Source organism: Anolis sagrei, chromosome 3 (genome assembly GCF_037176765.1).
Source record: "Anolis sagrei isolate rAnoSag1 chromosome 3, rAnoSag1.mat, whole genome shotgun sequence".
Lineage (NCBI taxonomy): Eukaryota > Metazoa > Chordata > Lepidosauria > Squamata > Dactyloidae > Anolis > Anolis sagrei.
This window is the reverse complement of record NC_090023.1, coordinates 83751977-83775880: the sequence shown is the minus strand read 5'-3', so window position 1 is coordinate 83775880 and position 23904 is coordinate 83751977. Positions and strand designations below refer to the sequence as shown.

The window sequence follows — 23904 nt, the reverse complement described above, 5'->3', positions numbered from 1 at the left end:
GCTTTATTTTTTGTTGTTGAAAAAATAGGGTTTTTTTTTTTTTTTTTGCAGTTCATGCTGAAGTATTCATTTTAACTCTCTTTTGGTGATTTGCCCATGCTTTCACATGTGTCATTCAAATTAAAACTCATTTGAAATGCTTCAGATGTGGTCACCTCAGTTTCTTTTGATGCTTCACAGATGCCTTTCTTGTAGGAATTGTGACTGTGCCTCCAATTTTCACCAACCACAATTGCCTTCTTTGTTGACTATTTCAATCTGTTGGTGAAAGTCTAGTCCACAGCTGTAAATCCCCTTATTTTTTTCTTCCACTTTGGAGGAAAACTGAGAATGTCAGTGAGAAACTTGATGTCCCTTAACTTTTGTTAAAATTTTAGTTCCAGCAGGTATTAGAGTAGTTGAGATCTCTTACTGCTGTATCTATTCTTTTTCATTTTATTGTCTTTTTCATGTTTGATCATCTGATCTAGACAATAGTGTCCTTCAGTTTGGCTTGGACTTTAATGGCAGACCCCACTCAATAGTGTCCTTTTTATTTCTTTTTTCCCTAGAAAATATTCACAACACACATTCATGCTCCAAGGCATGTATCTACCATCAGATACACAATTTCCTAGTTTCCAATAGACCTCACAACCTCTGAGGATACCTGCCATAGATGCAGGTGAAATGTCAGGATAGAATGCTTCTGGAACATGGCCATACAGCTCAAAAAGCTTATAGCAACCCAATGATTCCAGACATGAAAGTTTTCAACAAGACATCATATTCTATATCGAAAATAATGTTCAATTTAGAAATATTAATTCATGCACAGAAAATGCTGTTTTCTGTGAATAACATGTTGTTTTCTATGCAAATCAACCTTGCATGAATTTCACACTGCAAAAAGCCTGAATTACAATTTTGTTTGCACAAATGCTGTTTCTTCTGCAGAAAAGGTTATTTCCTGTGCAAAACAACCAGATACACATTTTGCACAAAGTAAGTCACAAACAGCGAACATTCTCATCTGTCCAGGATTCTTCTCATTACATTTTCTTAGTTTTAAAAAACATGTTTTAACCACTTTTCAAATATTCTTTCTGTTTCTACTAAGAATTGTAATGATGTTTCAAAAGAACAAAAAAAGAAAAGAACAAGAAAATAAATATCAGAAAAGAAAAGAAAACAACCCTTAATTTTTTTTATATCAAGGTATAATTTCATTGCTCTTTTGTGTGGAAATGACTGCATTACTTTTGGGCTCCACAAACTTTTAGACTCCATTAAATAGATTGTCAGAATTATAGAGCAGAAAAAAGAGAAATGTCCATCTGTTTCCTTCTGCACAGCAGTCATGCTTTAGCAAAGCTATTTGGCATGCTGGTCTGCTACTTCCATTTAATCCTGTTGTTTCTACTCAATGATAGAAAGCTAGATACACAATAAATCCAAATAAAACAGAAATAACCTAGTGTTTCACTCCCAAACATTTCATGGATAAGAACTTACAACAGGCAGATAACAAAAAAGGCAGCCCAAAGTAAGAAAAGGGTGTGTGGAAAGGCCTTTGCTTTCAACAATGATTGATGTGAGCATTTTGTGCCAGTTTCAGTTTTTAAAAAGACAGAAACAAAAGTAGCAGATTCAACGCTGTAGAGAGGTTGGATCTTAGCTTGTAGCAGACGTTTCCATCAGAGAAACAAAGCTTTGTAGCTATGGAAGAAAGAAAAACCCTTATTTCTCAAGATGTTAAGAAAAATTATGAAGAATTATTTACTATACTTTCTCCTTTGAAGTTATCACTTTTTTGTTGAGCCCCTGGTGGCGCAATGAGTTAAACCCTTGTGCTGGCAGGACTGAAGACTGACAAGTTGGAGATTCAAATCCGGGGAGAGCATGGATGAGTTCCCTCTGTCAGCTCCAGCTCCCCGTGCGAGACTATGAGAGAAGCCTCCCACAAGGATGGTAAAACATCAAAATGTTTGGGCATCCCCTGGGCAACATCCTTGCAGACAGCCAATTCTCTCAAACCAGAAGCAACTTGCAGTTTCTCAATTTGCTCCTGGCACACACAAAATATCACTTTTTGTCACTCTTCTTTCTCCAAGACCCTTATACTTGGTACGTTAGTATCTGACATTGGATGGACCTGGCCATTTTCAGGTAAACAGAAAATGCAATGATGAACACATGTTACCAAAAACATTGAGGTGGCTATTTCTGCGAAACTGTAGCAGGGGGCTTCCCTACCCTTCAAACACTGTGATTAAAGGGTAGGTGAGTATGAACATTAACCTTACAACCCTTATCTGTATTCCGAAGAAATAATAAGAATTATTATTATTATTATTATTATTATTATTATTATTATTATTATTTGAAACACAACAAGATGAGTCCACAGCAGACACTCTGCTGGCTGTTGAATTGGATCACATGTGAGACACTTCCCAAGTGTCTAGGACTGTGTGATGTATCGGCAAATAATGCATGCAGACCCCAGTAAGATGGCCTTCTGCAGCTGGCTGATGGTAATTTTGTCAGTGCTGATTGTGTTTAAGTGCAGGCCAAGGTCTTTAGGCACTGCACCCAGTGTGCCGATCACCACTGGGACCACCTTTACTGGCTTTTGCCAGAGTGTTTGCAGTTCAATCTTTAAATCCTCATATCATGTCAGCTTTTCCTCTTGTTTCTCTGCAATCCTGCTGTCACCTGGGATTGTGACATCGACGATCCATACTTTGTTTTTTAACACAATTGTGAGGTCAGGAGTATTATTTGTTACCCACCTCACCTCATGACTCAAAGTGAGTTACAACATCACTAAAAACACATAATCATCTAATCTTATTATGAAATTCAGACACTGAAACATATTTCTACAAAATATTAAAATACACAGAACAAAGATTAAACATAACATACAAGTTTAAAATTCCTGATTAAAACTGGATGGGTAGGCCTGCCAGAAGAGATATGTCTCTTTTAACTGTTGTATCTCTTTCAGCAGGTCATTCCAGCCTTGGGGCGGCTGATGAAAAGATCCTCTTAGTGATGGTCACCAGTTGAGTTCTGGCAGGCTGAAGTAGCTGCCCCCCAGAGGACAGTGTTTGGGGCAGATTATAAGGGGAAACCCTTCTTTTACATAGTTCTATGCATTTAAGATATTCAGAATACTATATTTAATGGGTGAAGGTAGCTAATCTGCGGCCCTCTAATGCTGCTGTTGTAATGCCATGATAGGAGTTGGAATCCAGCAGGCCTGAAGGATCACAGTGAAAAAAAATTGTAGTATTTTGGATCTATAATTCAAAATGTTTTATATCTGTTTTAAGACTGTGTGTTAGTAGGAAGATGTGGATTTAAGTTACAGTGCAGCTACAGCCTGGCTGGACAGCCTTTATGGAAGCTGCCATTGTATAATATTAGTTCTATGAAATAGGGCATTCACTGCTAATAATGTATAGTCTCTCGGGAAAGAAAGAATTAATTTCCTTATATAGATGTGTGGTACATGGATAATAATAAAGTGTTGGCAAGGATTTTAAAAAGTTGGCATCAGGTGAGGCAAGAGCTTGCTTACTATTTTTTGGATTTTGTATTTGTTTGTTTTTAACAGAGATTATTATCCATCTGTGAAAGCATCATTTTGATTATTGTAGCTCTTTTTTAGAGTCTTCCCGCTCCCTTTTCCCGTGATAGAGCATTGGGAATTGCTGTGAACATTCAAGAAGACTAATATGGAAAAGAAGCAATATGTGCAGTTTCCCTTAGTAACTAGGCTGGCTCAAATGTCATGTCAGCTTCAATTAGAGATAAGCAGATAATGAGGAATCTCAACATCTGTTTGCACATGTGTTCTCCACCCAAAATATTCCCAACCCGTCCATGGTCATTAGGGGCCAAATTGCTTTAAAACTTTGTGAATAGTCATTTGGAAACATTTTTGCCTATGTGCTTTGTACATTTTGTTGTGAATCCTCTTTTCCCAGTTTTATTGCTGAAGAAATTTGCATAACAGCACTTGCCTTGCTTTTTTAACTGTTTGCTGGTTTCCATTATATCTTTCATTTGCAGTCTGATAGCCCCAGTTCCTAAATGACTCCTGATGTCACTAAAAGAGAACAAATATTTCAGAAAAGAAAGGATCTGCAGTGAGTTAGGGCCCTTCTACCTTAACTAAAACTTGAGATGAAGCAGGTTAAAAAAATCCACTTATTCTCAGGTTTCAGTCCCTACCCCCCTCTCATAACTCCAGGCTTTTCCTCAGGAGGGGTGGATAGATGTTATCCCCCCACCTCAGGAGCCTGGAGAACCAAGATGGCAATGGAGATTGACCTCGAAGGATTGTGGAATGCGGTCTTGGGAGTCAATCCCCACAGACTCAGTACCTCAATAGGTCTGGACCTTTCAGTAACGTTCAGATCTATTGAGATGTTTTATTAATCCGGGTTTAATTGAGGTGTAGTTTGGACCTCAGGTAAACCTGCTACCTATCATGGGTGTAGGACCTGTGTAGAAGGGCCCATAAAGGAAGAAATGGGATATAGAGATCACACATATGTGGTTTTTTTATTTTTAAAAAAACTAACAATGACAATATCAATTGAGCATTTCTTCTGCCATTTGAAGAAACAAAAAGTGATTGGAATCATTTCTAAGTACAATTTTCACCAAGAACTGTTAACAATATTGAAATACAACAAAATTTAAAATGCACACAACAGTGATACCTTTATTTGGCCAATTAGAAAGCACAAAAAATATCATAGAAGCATGCAATGTTTCACTGGTATCTTCATCATGCAGAAATGTTTAAAACCACATAGGAGAATATATTTTTGACATTAGAGTCACAAGCCTTAATTTAATGTCAGATGATACTTCTGTTTTTAGTTACATTGGTCTAGAGGGATATCCATGGAGTCAGAGGTCCTTTGTGGTCATATAGTGACCGGAAACAAAGGGCAGTAAATGATAGACAGTAACACTTCAAGTCCAATAGCAGCACCAAAGGAATTTCTACTGGAAAGCAGGTTAACTCTGTCCTGTATGGGGATGACTGCCCTTTCCTGGGAAGAGAGCACTGAATTTCTCAATAAATCTCTATAAAGTTGCATTTGGAAAAACCTTTAAGTATTGTGTAGGTAAAGTTAGTCAATTTTAGATCAAATGAAAGAGTTTTATCTTTGTTGGAGGTGGAAACCTTAAATAGTTAAGTGCCACTCCATTAACTCTTTCTTGTTAAAGGCTCCCTTGTTGTAAGTTTGCTATCACTAAATCCAGGAAACATATTCAGGATACCCATGTTGGCATGAAACAAAATATTGTATTTATTCAAGTATAATCTGTCATCAAATGTATTTCAGCCAAAAAAAGGTGAGAATTAAACTCAAGTAAATCGGGTACAACAAAATCCTCAAAACAGCAATGTCTTCATAAAAGTGGGGTCAAACTGCATTATTTCAGTAGTGCAGTTGCTCCTCCATTTAGGCTTCCTTCTAATCCCTCCTGCTACCATTTCGTCTTCTCTTTTGGTTTCCAGACTTCCTTTTATATTCCATGCATTGAATGTTGAATGTGGTAGTCTTTTCAATATATACATGAAAATGACGTGCTGATTTTTCTAGGAAAAAGCAGTAAAACACAGTCTCAAGTTACACATATAGATATTTAACTATGGGAGCTGCCCTTTACTCTATGTTCCCATTATAATAGGATCAAGCTACTATTTCATAAGGCAGTATGTCTTACAATGACAAGGCTTCTGTAAGGCAATCTGATGCTACAGATAAGTTTCATCATGCACACATACCAAAAGACTTAACATCCTTAATCCCTGTGCAGTTTACAAAGGCTATTCTTTCTCGCACAGAAAGCTGGCACCTGAGGTCCAAGGCCTCCGGTAAGTAATGTATCAGTTTGTAAAGTAAATGGAATTGTTCCCTTTCCTGCCTGTCCTTTGTACTAGGATTATTCCGGCAGTTGCTATACCTTTTAGAGACCATGACAGAATTTTGTCTGCTTTGAAGAGAGTTAAGAGATTTAGAAGAACAGTGGCTAAAGAAATACTATCTGATAAGAAATAATTGAGCTGAGCTTGACAATAAAAGAGAAATCTACATTTAAATGGCATACTGGACACTTCCTGGAAGATGTCTGCGTGCTGATAGCTTTGGTATTTAAAAGAAGTTATGAAGAAGTAATAGGTTGAAGTTAAATTAATGTTTAAAATGGAATGGGGGAAGCACAAATGCATACTACTGTAATTTTCTCAAAACACCAATATCTATCTGAATGCCCAAATCTTCAAGAAGATATTGTTTTCTGACAAGACAATCTCTCCCATTATTTTAAACTTATGTTTCATCTACTTTTGAAACTTACGTTTCATAGACTTTATCATTTTATAAAGATCATTTTGTTTCACATGGCTGACTAAGAAGGGGTTAAGGTCAGCCTTAACTAGCTGGTTTTCAATGTTTTTAAACAGCAGAAATTACTCCGAGCTCCTGAATGGAGATTCATGTATTCAAAAATATACATTTTTGTATTTCTTTTTGTTAATATGTCAATTCACAATGGAGGTAATCAAACAAAAGAAGGATTGGGATTGCAGAACTGTAAAATAGAATTCCAAGAATCCAGCCCACTACTAATTCAGAAATCAGATAGCGAAAGTAACCCTGATAAATGGACATTCCCACTGGCAAGTTTTAAATTGCTACCTTCCAGGACAATACAGTCTGCTGTATAACAGCTCTTTCCATCAATATATTCTTTCTCATATACTCAACCTCTTAAATTCAATGTGGTTAAATATTCCAATGATAAGAGCTTGTTTTCTTTGGTTTGGTTCCTACAGTACCAAAGAAAACAAGCTCTTATCATTGGAATATTTAACCACATTGAATTTAAGAGGTCAGGTTATTATGTATTCCTTACATTATGTCTTCATTGGACATCTGAAAGTGACAAGTATTGTATAAATACCATTATGTAAAATTCAACATAATAAAAATATAACTTCATTGTACTTTGGTCCAACTGTAGATGATAGTTACATAGCCCTTAGTCTTCTAAAAGGCACTACTCTGGCACACACTAAAACAACAACATCCAGGTATACATCCTTTTTGCTTGGACTCAATGGTTAATGACAGTCCCTCTATCCAATGTCCAGCTCTAGCCACAGAGAAAGGAGAACAGCCAAATACATTTCCAGGGATAAACTTCTGGTGTCAGAGGGTTTGTGGTTGGAGGATGGGATTAGAGTTTTGAACCTCAATGAGAATTTTGTCTCTCCCAATGAAATTTTCATTCACTTAGCCAAATTCTATCTTTATGGTAACTTCAAAATGAGAAAAAAACCCTAGGCGCTCATACTTTGAACATGTCATAAGATTACAAGGATCACTGGAGAAAATGATAATGCTTTGTAAAGTATGAGGCAGTGGGAAAAGAGTAAGGCCACAATACAGATGGATTACCTCAATAAAGTTATTAGTTTGATTTTGCATGACCTAAGCAAAAACGTTGATGACTAGAACTCCTGGAAGTTTTTCATCCATAGATCACCACATCAAAAATAAATAAATATTTTAACAAAAAATCAACACAAAAATTGTTTGGCTATAGTCTACTCACTTTTCTCTTTTGGCTATAATAGTTTTGTCATACCACACCCCACCCACCCCCAAATACATTCATTCTTAGTTTTAGTCGGTTTGTAAAAAGCTTTGCCACATAAGTGCATATTTTTGGGATGTAATTCCACGTGGGGTCTTCATTTTCTATATCACTACTGAACATTGATAATTTTCTCTTTATTCATTCTAATTGTTAAAAGCTGGTTTACTTCTGTCCCTGTTCCCTTTTATTGCTCATATAGAGCTTTAAGCTTCCTTTTATGCTTCTCCACGTATCCAATCCATCCAACAAATGGGGAGGGGGATCAGCGGAACCATTCCCCTTCATTCCCTATAATATTTCCCTGTCTTCTGGAATGGTCTTCCATCCCATGTAGTTTCCCGTTCTTTCCCTGCTTCCTCTTGGTATTCTCCAATTAGGAGGTGTGTAATACCCAACTCTTCTAAAGGCACTCTAGGCTCCATTTCTCCACACTGCTGAAACGGAGCCCCACAGAGTCCCACCAGAAGTTGCCCTGTGTTATGTGATAGACCCCGTGGGACTCTGTTATAGCAATGTAGAGATATGAGAAGGCTCAGATGAGTCTACATCTAATGAGGTCCTTAGTTAGTTGAATGTAGATCCAATGGGCTAAGATCCAAATGTGTAATTTCGCATGTCATAGCAGGGAAATAAGTACTTTCTGCATTCTTTCTCTTCCAATACAGCCATTCATGGTACTTCCACTGTGCTCCCCTGGTGTTTTAGCAGTCTCACAGTTTTTAAGGAAGCTCGATGTGCCAGTTTTGATGGAAGAAATTGGGTCCATTGTTTGCTCACCATTCAATCTAAGTCACTAAATGTAATGGGATATGTTATTTATGAGAACTCATTTAAGTAGAAGCTAAGTCCATGCACAAAGATAGCAGTTTTATACCACTTAATTGTCATGTTTACTTCCTATAGAATTCTGGCATTTGTAGTTTGCTGAAATACTGAAACTTGCAAATCCTGCTTTTGTGTAGTGGGCATTAAAACATACATACAGTAATATCAATGGAGAGTCTGTAAAAATTAAAATCCTTGCTCAAGAAAACAATGGAAGAGCTTAAGAAATAATTCACATAGATTTTTGGTAGAGTTTAAAAAGCAATGCATTTTATATAAATTCGTGTATTGTGACTGTCACATAACAAGTGCAATCTTTTCATTCAGAATGATCATACTTGTTTTTTCCCCTCCCTGCAGCACCATTGACAGAAAAACCACCGAAGCTTTTGTACCCTTTGGAGAGTAAACTGACAGTTCAGGAAACACAGCTGGGTGAGTGGCATCCAATACTGATGTTATTTAATGATGACATTAGCATTTAAGATTAAAAGGTTGGAGTGTTGGCATGGTTCTATGTTTTTATATGGATTTTCTTGAAGTTTGGTTGCAACAATGTCATTTTGTGTTGAGATTATTATGCAAATGAAGATGATGATCCACCCTTTTCAAATGAGTTGCTGAATAAGATGCCATTTCCCTTCTTTAGCTTGCTGTTGCTCTGTTTGCTAAAACTAATTTAAAGAAGTGAGCTGGAAGTAGATGAATGGTGGGACCGAAGGGCACAACTGAATGTATAAATAAAATAAGAGTTTTTGGCTGTTGCATTTATTCTCTTTGTAATGTCTTATTTACTAAGAAAACTGTGGGAGTGAATGGAGCAAATACAGAAACCAAACTTCAGGATTAATGTGACCAACTAGATACGATGAAGTTTCACTTTGCTTACTGGAAACAAACTTGCTAAAATCAATGTTATCACCCTGTCTAGTTTTTAAAACTTCTTTTAAGTCATATTTTTATACTCTGCACATTTTTCTTCTTCCATCGTGTTGTTAGAATCTGAATGAAGTTCATTTGGCTATCATGAGAATTTTCATGATTGTTTTGCTCATACTGAATTAAGGATTGTAACTGTTGTCATTACTTTCTTCTGCACTTGTGGCTGCTGTAGTTACTTTCTAGTATTTTGTGAAGGTGTGCAGGTTTTTGGTATTCTGTTGCCTTGGAAAATATCGCTTAGTGGTTGTCACAAGATTATTGTTGGTTTGTTTTCCCTTTTTAATCACAGTAAGGCCATTATATTGCATATACTAAAAGCATCATTTTTTTTTACATTTGGGGCCACTTGTGATAACACCTGGAAAGAATAAAAGAAAATACTTGTTTGTTAGTCTTACCACTTCATTACTGAATGAATAGGACTTCAACTGTATACTCTCTACTCTGCCATCTCCATAAGCCAGTATTTTATTGGCAATTCTATTGTACTGTATTTTATCCTTGAAAGTATTTATTATGGAATAAAAATGCTTGCTTTGTTATGGGATCTTATAGGTCAAACATATGACAACACTGAAAACTTCCCTGACTTTATGGTTGCATTGTTATTTTTATTTTATTTATGAATTGCCTCCCAGTCCACATGGTCTTTTAGGAGATGAACAATTGAAAGATTCTCAAAACAATACAAAGATTAAAAATATTTTAAAATGCTTAAAAAATTCATTAAAGCAGTTTAAATTTAACCTCATAATCTGTTTAGCAATTTCAACCTTGTAGAACCTTAAATGAGATAGGGCAACTTCATTTATAGGGAATTCTACAGTTGATGAGCTATTGTGGAAAAAAAACTCTTACATATACTCACAACCCAAACTTCACATGGTGTTGGGACACACAACAGGATTTCCTCTAAAGGTCAAAAATTTCTGGGAGATTCATAAGAGAAGAGTCAGCTTTTCAGATATCTTGTTCCCAAGTCATTTAGGACTTTATAGCAACAGCATCTTGAATTGAACTCAAAGGCCAAGTGTATATCGAACTCTTGCAGGAAGTGTGTCATATGGTCTCTAAAATCATCATCAACAACAACAACAACAACAACAACAAAAGACTGGCTGCTGCATTTTGCACTAGCTGCAGCTTCTGAATACTTTTCAAGGTCATCCCCATAGAGCTCATTATATATCTGTCTTCCTCAACAAAATACACAGATGATATATGACCTAAAGCCTGGCTGCTTTGGTGGCCAGCCTGGAATCAGCACAGGATCCAAGAGGAGACCCAAGCTACAAATCTGATTTTTCAGACTAAGAGTAATCCCATTAAAAAAACAACCTGTGATCCCAATCCCAAATTTGTTTTTTCCATCTTGTTTGGATTAAGCCTAAATCTCATCCACATTCCAGTCATTTTCTGCATCCAGGCAACAATTCATTACCACTACAGCCTACTTTGAATACATTCTAAAGGAGAAATAGAGCTGGGCACTGTTACTCCAGGATTGACTCCAGGATTTCCTAGCTGAAATTAATTACCTGGCTCCATTCCAATTTGAGTTCAGGTCTGGGTATGGGACAGGAACAGGTGTCAGTTGAGCTCTCACAGCAGCTTCATATAGATTTTGAAAAATATAAGAAGCAGCACTGGGGACATAGGGGACAGACCAATGGACAAAAGGCGGAACGTCAGTTACCCCTTCACCAGTTTGGGGAAAGTTCATTAAATGACGAGAAACACTACAAAACAATGCAGCCAGACTGGTAATACATTTCATCCAGGAAAGCCTGCAGTTGTGTTGCCATCACTTGCTCTAGAGAACCTGCCTTGAAAGGGAAAATTAGAGACTGAACCAATAGTAACCTAGGGAAGTGTGGTCCAATGAAGAGGGGGGGGGGTTGATAAAGATCTTACAATTGTTTCTTTTAGCACGGTGGTTCTCAACCTGCAGGTCCCCAGGTGTTTTGGCCTACAACTCCCAGAAATCCCAGCCAGTTTACCAGCTGTTAGGATTTCTGGAAGTTGAAGGCCAAAACATCTGGGGACCCACAAGTTATCAACCACTGTTTTGAGACATTTACAATTGTGCTACCCAATTGGCCAGTTTTCCTCTGGCAGCTGTAATAAGCAATGTTTACAATGGCTATAACAGATAACTACTTGGCCTCACCTCTCCAATGAACATGTTACCATCATCATGTTCAACAATCTGAAACTCATCCATCAAAACTGGACAAGTGCCTCATTTATCTCAACAGACTTTTATCTTCAAATCAGAATGAATCAAAACAATTTTCTCCCCAAACATTTAGTTACAGCATGTTTCTGAGGGTTCCTTCTCAGCATTATGAAATCTAGGATATTACAGCCTATCCAGAAAAACTGCACCATGATAAAATTGAGCTGATGTAATAGAGACAGTAAAGAATTATTTCTTTGTTGCTCTCACTCTGTCAAGTAGGCTCTAAAATGGGCTTTAATCCATTCACAATTGGATTCAGCCTCAGTCTTTCTTCTCCATTGTTTTAGTTGTCTATTCAAGCAATTCATTGCCCCTACCTCATTGGAAAACCAAAGTGTCTATTCTCTGCATCTACAAACAGGACACTTGGGAACAACCGTGTCACTGGTTTGAGTCATCTCCTTATTCCACAGATCAACTAGGGCATCAACAGAATCACCAACTCTAGCAGCTGGAAAATCCTCAGAACATTTTAGAATCCTGTTGAATTCATTTGTTTCTGGAAGCAGACCAGATATTGAGGCAGACCCGTGATTGACACAAAAGCTATGCGTTGACCCTGGTAAGGGCTTCTTAATATATATATTAGAGTTCACCAGCACAATAGGCTTTGGGGGTATTATTCACTTCCCACATCCTTTCCTTGAAAATGGCCCGGAAATTTCAATTGGTACAATGGGCGGCAGCCAGGTTACTAACTGGTGCTTCTTACAGAGAGCGGTCAACCCTCCTGTTTAAGGAGCTCCACTGGCTGCTGTTCATTTTCCGGGCCCAAATCAAGATACAGGTTTTGACCTACAAAGCCCTGAACGGTTTGGGACCCGCCTACCTGCGTGACCACATTTCTGTGTACAAACCTACACGATCTCTTTGATCATCTGGAGAGGCCCTGCTAGTGCTCCCACCTCATTCGCAGGCGTGATTGGTGGGGACGAGGGAGAAGGCCTTCTTGGTGGTGGCCCCCCGACTCTGGAACTCACTTCCCAAGGACATCAGACATGCCCCAATTCTGGCAGTCTTTAGGGGGAGCCTGAAAATGTGGTTGTACCAGTGTGCCTTCCCAGAATAAAGAAAACCCTCAGCAATATGTCCTCAAAATGCACTTTACCATTGATTTGGGATTGATTATGTTCCTTCATCTCTCCTTGAAAATTCTACCCCAGTTTTATCCTACCTTGTCCATGTCCAGCATTATTTTTAATTTTAATTATTTTAATTGGTTTTAAATGTTTGTGTGTTATTGTTGATTAATTGTTTATTTTTTGTTATGTGATTTATATTAATTGTATTGCTTTGATTGTTTTGTTATTGCTTTTGTTTATTGATGTACTGTGGGCTTGGCCTCATGTAAGCCACACCAAGTCCCTTGGGGAGATGGTAGCGAGGTACAAATAAAATTATTATTATTATTATTATTATTATTATTATTACATCCCTTTCAGCAGTGCTAGTAGGAAATAGTTGTGCAGTGGGGTGGACAGTAAATCAACAGCATCCCCATCCAGCCTTTCCCTATTGCTAAGTGTGTGTGTGCATCCCTTGGAGATTATCATACAGAATACCTCAACAGAGAAATGGACTCATGATCAATCATTGCAACTCCTCCTCCCCACTCATCAGATCTTGCCTACAGCTGCACTTGGGAACTTAATGGACATACCGTATTTACTCAATTCTAATGCTCACCTTTTGATTAAATTATCTTCCCAAAGTTAAAGTGCACATTAGATTCACAGAATATGGTAAATACTTTTTGGAGTTTCAGGGTTTTAAAAATTGAGGTGCGCATTAGACTCAAGTGAATATGGTAATTGTGGGGTAGTGGGACAGAGAGACAACCTCCTCTATCCCACCACCTTTGCAAGCTCATTTGATGGTAACAAGGGAGAGGGTATTTCCTGCAGCTACTCCCAAACCCTAGAACTCCCTGCCTAGAGAGACCAGAATGTCCTCATCCCTACTTGCCTTTCACAGACAGGTGTAAACTTAACACTGCCATTGGGCATTTATTGAATGATGAGACACGGGCTGCTGGGAATTATGTGAATGGGATTTTGAGGATCTATGTAGTTTTAAAGATATTTTAATATTTTTATGTTCCATGATACACATGATTTAATTTTTTTTATTTTCATATTCCTATTTTAATATATTTGCTCTGTTTTAATTGCATTGTGTCATGTTTGTTGTTAGCCACCTTAGTTGGGAAAAGCGTGAAATAAAAAAAAAAACAAATCTGTCAAGTTAACACCTGCATATTTCACTAACCAGGATTCAGCTACATGCACAATTTGCTTGTCCAGGATCAAGTTCTGGATAATATATTACCGCACAGAGACATTTAGTTTCATATTCTTGTATGCTATATTTCTAGCTGTAACACAATCTCTTTTATAGAATGAAGGTACCTATATTAGTGCCCCTCCCTCAATGCACTAGTATAGGTACCTTCATTCTATAGTCTTGTCTGAGTTTTGTGTGCATTTGATTCCTTATCATTATAGTGAGGGCTGTATTAATTTCTGACTCTGCGGTCATGAAAATAATTCAGTATGTCACTGTTGATTTTGTGTATTAGCCTGTACATATTAGGATACATTTCTGAAATATAGCTGCAGCATGATTAATGGACATCTGGTGTCTCATTTTCTTAGGGCCCAATCTGATATTTTTTAAAGCATAGGCAAGAGCACATGTTTTGAATGGTTAAGATTTTCATGCAGTTTCAAATCACAATAATGGTATGTAAGTAATTTAGGTTTATATGCTGATGTTGTGATATTGTCACACTATTAGAATTAGTTAAAATCCAGTGTTTAAATTACATGTAGTTATTAGTTAGATTTTTACTCTACTTTTTTTAAAAAAAAAAACAAATAATGCAGCACGGCTAACAACAGAATGCACAAAATAATGTCCAGGGAAAACAGAAGCACAAAAAAATAACAACTTCTTCTTCTTTTAAAAAATGGTAGCTTCCATGGGCAGACAGTTCAATGACTAAGAATGGCCACCAATGAGGTTCTCTCTCATATCTTTTCCTGCATGGCAGGGAGTTGGACTGTATGGCCTGTGTGGTCTCTTCCAACATTGTAGTTCTATTATTCTATAAGCATGGTCCAGGGAATCAGCAAAATAATACTCCCAAATATTTCCATGGTAAGCAACTCATTTTGGGGAAAAATGAGTCTTTCATTTACTCTGGGCTCAAGCTATATACAACATTATAAGTAAAACAAAAGCAAGTAAACAAAACAAACCAGCACATTGAACTGGTCTGGAAACAAGCTGGTATACAGTGAAGAGGGTCTAACAGGGGCATTTGATGTTGTAATTGGGTCTAGTCAATGGTCTGTCTTCAGCATGTTGAATCAGCTGTAGTTCCTGAACATTTTCAAAGGCAGCTTCGGTATAGTGTACTTCAGTAGTCCATATGGGATGCCACTTAGTATGCATGAATATGGTGAAATCAGATCTCTCAAAAGCACTTGGTTCAACAAGCACTCTAGTTGCAACTACAGAAGTAAACTCCTACCACAACCCAAATATGAGCAATCAGGCCCTGGGTTGAATCCATAACTGCATCAAAACTGAGAACTTCAATCTTTAAGGGGAGTGTGGCCCCATTCAGTATAGATTGAGTCCCTATTCCTTTCTCTGCCCTTGTAACTTCTCCGAGTTAAACTATTTATTTACCTTCATCCAGTTATTCCTGTCATTATGATTAGATTGAACTAAGAATAATTTCTTTGTATTTGGCTAGATCTACATTGCCCTGTATAACGGAGATCAACGTAATCTTGGGCAGGGGGGACAAGCAATCCCACCGCTGCCACCAGTGTAATAAAGATCAACGTAAACCTCGGCAGGGGGGACAAGCAATCCCACCGCTGCCACCAGTGTAACAAAGATCAACGTCAGCTTGGGCAGGGGGGACAACAATCCCAACCACTGCCCACCAGCGTGAAGGGTTAACGTTCAGCTGGACACTACTTTAACAATGATAAATGACAATGACCAGGGGGAAAAACTCGCTTATCCCACCTCAATAATATTGTTAAGTGACCAACTGTATTAACGTTGTTAATGACAGATGTATTAGGTAGATTCGCCGCCACCACCTCAATTAATGTCTGAGGAAAACCATAAGTGTGAATGTGAAAATAGGTAAAGTTTGTTCAAGCCTTTGGTTCCTCTATAACAACTGCTTCTCTCACTGACTGGACTGTAATTGAGTTGTCTTCAGGCTAACAGAGGTCTAATGATTGTGACAGACCGAGGCAGACACCAGTTTAAGATGAAATAAGCAACAGGTTTATTGAAACTTGGTGAACAAATCAACTCTTAATAAGAGTGGTACAAAAGCGTAATGCGTTTCAGAGGCTTAGCTGGTTAGACAAGCAGTCTCTTCTTAAAGACTTTAACTTTTGTTCCTTGTGAGTTCCTTGTTTCACACTGCTCCCTTCACTGACACAGTGTGTCTCTGAGAACAGCCCACTGACTGCCTCACAGAGCAAAATAGGCTTTCCTTCACTGACCCTTCTAAGTACAGTGACACAGGAACCTTTGCCTTTCCTATGCTCTAATCCCCAAGGCTCACTTCAAAAGTTCTCCCTGTCTAAATTCCTCTCAGCTCCCTCTCCCTAAAATACTTCTTCACTCTAAGATGTTTAAAGCTCTTCTTCTCAGCTTGTCAAAAAGACACAGCCTTTTTTCCCTCTAAAACCTAACTCCTCCCCTGACTGCTCTGGCCAATCAGGAGTCGGCTGACTCCTCCCTCTTGCCTCTTAGCTCTCCAGCCAATTACCATTCAGTCATGGAACAAAACTTTTACACCAACCTTGAAGCAACACAGCATTCTCTTTTTTATGTTCTTTTTTATGTTCTACAGGATTTATTTTCTACTTATCTTTGTTTTACTTCTCAGCTTTCATCATCTTCTTTGGTTCTGTACCGGAGGAGGCAGTTTATAAATAAAATAAATACTTCTTAAAAGAAAATCAGCCACAAAAGGGAGCAGTATGTTGCAATATATTTATCTTCACAGAAAAAATAAATAAATGTCTGGGTCTGCACTGGCCTATATCCGAGGATCTGATCCCAGATAATCTTTTTTTGACCTGGATTTTGTTAGTCTACACTGCCAGAAAATCTGGGATAAGCAGATAATCTGGCATCAGATCTTGGGATATAGGGCACTGAGGATCCAGCCACAGCCAATATTCACTTTTCGTCTGATTTAATATGCGGTGATACCTAGATTTCTCAAAATATTTACTCAAAAGCTTAGTCTTATTGAGCTGAATTTTAAGATTACTTCAGTACAAGATTTAATAATATTTATTTATTTGATCAGTCATAATAATAATAATAATATTTATTTATTTGATCAGTCATATGACCATTTCAAAATAGAACACAAGTAAAAAACAAGGCAACAAGGTGAAGACAGCAGCCGACCTTCTATTTACAGTCAGAATCTTATTTTCCTGGTTCTTCTTTCAGGAAATCTGCTCTTTTCTTAATAGCTTTCAGAATAAAAAGGCTTACTCTGATTATACTGGATCTTTCCTGCCCTTGCAAGAGGGATGTCAGAATATCATTTCTGTTGGGGGACCTGCAGTTGGATAATATTGGATGTAAATATCTGTCTCGCAGTTCAGTATATGCTGGACCAGTACAAGAGTTTAAAATTATAATTACTTTGAACCAGTTCTCAGAGGTTATTTGATTTCTAAAAGACTGTAGAGAAGTGGTTAAACCCAGTAATCTTTAAAAAATAATGGACTTCTTATCTGATTTATAATGACATATTACTAGGACATCTATATTTCTGAGCTTTTACTATAAGTTTATAATGATGTTGTTATTGCATAGGCAAAATATCATTACTTCATTAATTGTAAATTTATAGTTGATTAGTAAATATTCAATTGAAGATGAGAGAGATGAATAAATTCTAAGATAAATACAGAGAAATACTTCAATGAGTTGCTTTGTGAATTTCATTTACCCATTTTACACATTTTCTACTTTTGACATCTGCCCCTGTGTTAAGAAATCACAGTTTTAATCTTTAGAAGGGTTATTTTGCATTCAGAGAATGGTCATATCACTTTCGAGAAAGAAAGAATGGTGGCCGAAGTCCCTCAACCATCTTGAAACATGTACCAGGAGTAATTGAAGTGTAATTTGGTAATTAGGCCTGTCGGTTTTGTTTCGTTAATTCGTTTTTCGTTTTTTAATCGTTATTTTTTTAATATCCGACGCGATATCAAAACATATTTTTAAACCCGGAAGGGTTTAAAAATATCGAAGCAGCAGCCCCATGTATTTTACGAGCTGAAGCTCCGCTCGTTAATGGCATGGAGGCTGCTGCTGAGTGGTGCTGCAGTGCTGGAGCCTGGGAGCCAATCCGGCGCTCCCAAGCACCCCAGCGTGGCAGAAGCCGGATGGCGCGCGGAGGCCGCTTGTGAGCGCGCGCGCGCCATCCAAGCGGCCTCCGGCTCCTGCGCCCCCCTCTCCCAGCTGTGTTGCAGGAAGTGCAGCTGGGAGGAGGAGGAGGAGGAGGAGGAGGGGGGCGCAGGAGCCGGAGGCCGCTTGGATGGCGCGCGCGCTTACAAGCGGCCTCTGCGCGCCATCCGGCTCCGGTTCCTGCGCCCCCCCTCCTCCACCTCCTCCTCCCAGGAGGAGGAGGAGGAGGGGGGGCGCAGGAACCGGAGCCGGATGGCGCGCGGAGGCCGCTTGTAAGCGCGCGCGCCATCCAAGCGGCCTCCGCGCGCCATCCAGCTCCGGTTCCTGCGCCCCCCCCTCCTCCTCCTCCTCCTCCCAGGAGGAGGAGGAGGGGGGCGCAGGAACCGGAGCCGGATGGCGCGCGGAGGCCGCTTGTGAGCGCGCACGCGCCAGCTGGGAGGAGGAGGAGGAGGAGGGGGGGTGCAGGAGCCGGAGCCCATTGGATGGCGCGCGCGCGCTCACAAGCGGCCTCCGCGCGCCATCTGGCTTGTGTGACTTTTCAGGGCTGTATATGACCATGTTCCAGAAGCATTCTCTCCTGACATTTTGCCCACATCTATGGCAGGCATCCTCAGAGGTCTGTTGGAAACTAGGCAAATGGTGAGTTATATATCATCTCTAATACTATGGAATGTCCAGGGTGGGAGAAAGCCATTGGTGACCATTACTGCAACATTCACACTTAGCCTGTTTGATCAAGAAAAATTTTTTTTCTAAAATGTTTTGTAAATAATAACGAAAATTTGTAAATAACAAAACATTTTTTTGGTAAGTTTTGTAAATATTTTTAATATCGAAACAAAAAAACACCCCAATTAAGAATCGAATTTAGAAACAAATTTTTTCTTGATCAAACAGGCCTATTGGTAATGGGTGTGGACTTTCTTTTATTTATCTGCTCAAAAAAGATTTAGCTCTGAATGTATCAGTATTGTAGTTCATTCGTTCAGTCGTCTCCGACTCTTCGTGACCTCATGGACCAGCCCACGCCAGAGCTCCCTGTCGGCCGTCACCACCCCCAGCTCCTTCAAGGTCAGTCCAGTCACTTCAAGGATGCCATCCATCCATCTTGCCCTTGGTCGGCCCCTCTTCCTTTTACCTTCCACTTTCCCCAGCATAATTGTCTTCTCTAGGCTTTCCTGTCTCCTCATGATGTGGCCAAAATACTTCAACTTTGTCTCTAGTATCCTTCCCTCCAATGAGCAGTCGGGCTTTATTTCCTGGAGGATGGACTGGTTGAATCTTCTCGCAGTCCAAGCCACAACTTTCCTCCAACACCATAGTTCAAAAGCATCTATCTTCTTTCGCTCAGCCTTCCCTATGGTCCAGCTCTCACATCCTTAGGTTACTACAGGGAATACCATGGCTTTGACTAGGCAGATCTTTGTTGCCAGTCTGATGTCTCTACTCTTTACTATTTTATCGAGATTGGACATTGCTCTCCTCCCAAGAAGTAAGCGTCTTCTGATTTCCTGGCCACAGTCTGCATCTGCAGTAATCTTTGCACCTAGAAATACAAAGTCTGTCATGGCCTCCACATTTTCTCCCTCTATTTTCCAGTTGTCAATCATTCTTATTGCCATAATCTTGGTTTTTTGATGTTTAGCTGCAACCCAGCTTTTGTGCTTTCTTCTTTCACCTTGATTAGAAGGCTCCTCAGCTCCTCCTCGCTTTTGGCCATCAGAGTGGTGTCATCTGCATATCTGAGGTTGTTAATGTTTCTTCCAGCAATTTTCACCCCAGCTTTGCATTCATCAAGCCCCGCACATCGCATGATCTGTTCTGCATACAAGTTAAAAAGGTTGGGTGAGAGTATGCAGCCTTGCCGTATGCCTTTCCCAATCTTGATCCAGTCTGTTGTTCCGTGGTCAGTTCTTACTGTTGCTACTTGGTCCTTGTACAGATTCCTCAGGAGAGAGACAAGGTGGCTTGGTATGCCCATCCCACCAAGAACTTGCCACAATTTATTATGATCCAGTATCAGTATAGTAAGATATAAAGATAACTTCTTTCAGAGTCATTGAGCAGACCTGGGAAGAATGTATCTCTTATTCCTCCTCCTCCTTCTTTTCCTTCTCCTTCTTCCTTTTCTCCTAGTAGGGATTCAAGGAGATTCACAGCAGTTAAAACAAACATAGCTAAAAATTCATCTCTCACAAAAATTAAAACTAGTTTAATATGTAATCATTAAAAAGAAAACACAAGTAGACAATACAGCACATTATCTAGCACTCCTTCAGCAATCCGTCTTCAAAGTATGTATCCTCTCTGTTGAGTAATCTTTGTGTTCTATAATATTCCAGTTGTGGAATAACAAGAGAAGACATAGAAAGCTGATTTAAATAAAGGTACCTTTATCTGCTATTTAAGTAAATTGGACCTATAGGAGTAAAGGGGGGAGGAACCTAATATGGGACCAACTGTGTACCATAGACTACTTCCTTGCCCTTTCTTTGGACAAAGCACCTGAATTCTGAAGGCAATCAAATAGTTGGATTGCCCCCTGACTAGCCTCCTATTAAAAAGGAAACCCAAGCCCCAAGACCTTATAAGTGAGAACAAAATTCCCAGGCCAGTCTCAGGAATAGGTTCTTTCCCATTGTACAAGACATAGGACTTGTGGATGTCATTCCACTAGGGCAGAAGCCCTACCTTTTACCAAAAGGGATGTCAAGGTGTACATGAAAGTCTTAAATTCTCCCCCAGTGCCTCACTCCCATTTTATATCAAAAACTTATTAAAACCATGCCATTAAACAAATCTCAAAATTACAAACAGTCCCCTGTAATGAATTTTAACCTTTGTGTTATGGAGGAGAAATATTATCAGTGCAGGCATCTTGTTTGCCTGATCACCCTAAAGTCCTTCTCTTTTCCACTGGTTGTTTGGTCCAGTCTGCTTCCCACCTCGCTCTCTTTCTCTCATAATTGTATTACTAGATGTCAGCTTGCATGCAGTAGTAGATTTTTTTAAAACCAAGGGCCTATATTTGCATTCTATTTGATATATTCAGTTTTGTATCAAAATCTAGGTCCTGCATGTTCTTATATAACTGGAGCTTAAATATATGTTGAAATAAATCACACATCCTTAGGAGTGCAAAAATTTGGTGATGTATGAGTTGTATCCTTTGATGTTAGCAAATAATGTTAGTAGTCAGCTCTTTGTAATATGTATAAATCACAAGACCAGCTCATACAGTCTTCTGAGTGTCCCTCGAAATGCATTGTGCAGAGGATGGATTTTTAATCGAGATCAGGAGAGATAGCAACTTTTGTCATCCAGCTATATGTTCTGCTATAATGGCAGCTTAAACCTTTTTTTTTCTCCCATTACAGTTTGGAGGCTATGTAACTGCAGGGAACCTAATTAAGATGAGCCTTGTTAAAATAATTTCTGGATCAGTTGGACAGTACTATGAGATTATCAAATCATTGCTCTATTTTGATTAGCTTTTGAACAGAGTTAGTGCTGTGTATAATCATTCGTACTCTTTGTATTCTGCTAAAAGAATGTCAGATAACAGCTTCCAGTACATATTGTTTACTATGATGACTCCATTATCACTTTAGAATCATATGATGCTATTCTGGCAAAATCTAAATTCTGTCCATATTTTGGAAAATTTACTATTTGGAATACAGTTCTAGCTGACCATCCTAGTTGGGGGAGTTTTGAATAATTTTATTCTAAAAACCCAATATTTCAAGCTTTGATCCCACCACGTACTTATAAAACTGGTTTCATTGTACTGAATTTCCCTTTTCCGTGCCTCTCAGTGCTTTAAACTATACAGTTTTAAAAACACTTTTTCTAAAGCTGTAACATTTAGAAGGATACTTATGTTTAAAATATCATAAATGGTCTCATTAGGTCATCTATGTCAACTGGAATCTTTTGCTGAGATTTTAGAGAATACAGATGTCTTCTTTATATTTTTGAAGTGCTAATTGGTTGCTATAAATCACTGAAAATATTGATTCTCTAAGGTGTTTTATTTTTGAAGAAATATTTTATCTTATACAGTAAGATTGTTTTAGCTTCAGAACACTTTTGTCTTGTATTGTCTTGTGACCATTCAAAACGTAAGCCATAATTGTTAGAAGCATATTCTTAAATGTATAATCTAATAATTATGAGTCAGCTTAACTATTTGTTATGGTATTATGGAAAATGAGTGAAGAAGTGGAAATATATTCGGTATTTATGTTCAGTTCCTCTGAACAGTTTCATGTTTGTCAGGGGTGTTTGTCACCCCATTTGTCAGGGGTGATTTGAATGCAATATTCCTGCTTCTTGGCAGGGGGTTGGACTGGATGGCCCATGAGGTCTCTTCCAACTCTTTGATTCTATGATTCTATGATTCTATGATTCTATGTTACTTAACTTAACTTAGGTGATCCCTTGTTATCCAAGTAGGATAGTCATTCCAAGATCAGTGTACTGGCAGTGGGTCCATAGGTGACTGTGGAGCCCTATTCTTGATCTGCATCTTCTCCTGTAGTGAGGGCATTGGTTTCCAGGTGGAAGACGATCTCAGTTGGGGTGGATCTGATGCGCCTTCCTCTTGCCATGTTTCTCTCTTTTGCCCTCCATTCGTGCCTCTTCAAATTATACAGCACTGCTGGTCACAGCTGACCTCCAGCTAGAGTGCTCAAGGGCCAGGGCTTCCCAGTTCTCAGTGTCTATGCCAGAGTTTTTAAGGTTGGCTTTGAACCCATCTTTAAATCTCTTTTCCTGCCCACCAACATTCTGCTTTCCATTCTTGAGTTTGGGATAGAGCAATTGCTTTTGGAGACGGTGATTGGGCATCCAGACAACATGGCTGGTCCAGCAGAGTTGATGGCGGAGGACCATCGCTTCAATGCTGGTGGTCTTTGCTTCTTCCAGCATGCTGACATTTGTCCACTTGACTTCCCAAGAGATTTGCAGGATTTTCCAGAGGCAGCACTGATGGAATCATTCCAGTAGTTGCATGTGACCTCTGTAGATATCAAATCAAATCAAAACATTTATTTCGGTCATTGACCAGCACAGGAAATAGTGTCACGTTTCCTTACAAACCTGGCATGTTTGGTACATTAAAAATATAAATACAACTACTAAAAACACAATATGGGTGAGGGAACAGAAGGGGAAACAGGGTAAAAACATACAATGTCCAGATCCATCACCAAATTGTAGATTCAGGGAAGACGATTACTGGACACACAGTTGACTTTTGGAACTAGTCATTCCCTGGCGGATTTTGTATGCTGCTGCACAAAACTTTGCGACATTGTAGGTTGTAGCTGAATTAGTATCCGCAAGTAGCAGGGAGGTATAAAATTGTCCTGAATGGCCTGGGTGCTTGTCTATCAGGGGTAAGATAAGCCTGGCACGGGTATCCCTGTAGAACGGACACTGAAGGAGCACATGTTCTATTGTTTCCACGTGACCCGAGTCACAGGGGCAGAGTCTCTCTGGGAAAGGGATCTTCCGGTAGCGGCCTTCGAGTACAGCTGATGGGAGAGCGTGGCATCGGGCCAGGGTGAAAGCCCTGCGATGAATAGGAACCTCTAAGTATGTTAAATATGCCATAGGGGAGGCAAGGTATCTGCTGTCTTCACTGACAAGAAAGGTTGGAGCCGAGGCCAGATCTAGTTGGCGCTCTGTGTCTGTGATACATTGTTTAATAAGTGCTTTGGCTTGATTGTAATCCATAG

General features: G+C 39.0%; 1 protein-coding gene across 4 annotated transcripts in view; it reads left to right on the top strand.

The window, feature by feature from the left end:
• IL1RAPL1 (interleukin 1 receptor accessory protein like 1) overlaps nucleotides 1–23904 on the top strand; it is a 989733-nt gene that overhangs the window by 725252 nt on the left and 240577 nt on the right. For all 4 annotated transcript variants that reach the window (XM_067466766.1, XM_067466768.1, XM_060770127.2 and 1 more), the window contains one exon: nucleotides 8863–8937. In XM_067466766.1, the coding sequence (XP_067322867.1) occupies nucleotides 8863–8937 (75 nt within the window). The remainder of the gene's footprint in view (nucleotides 1–8862; nucleotides 8938–23904) is intronic.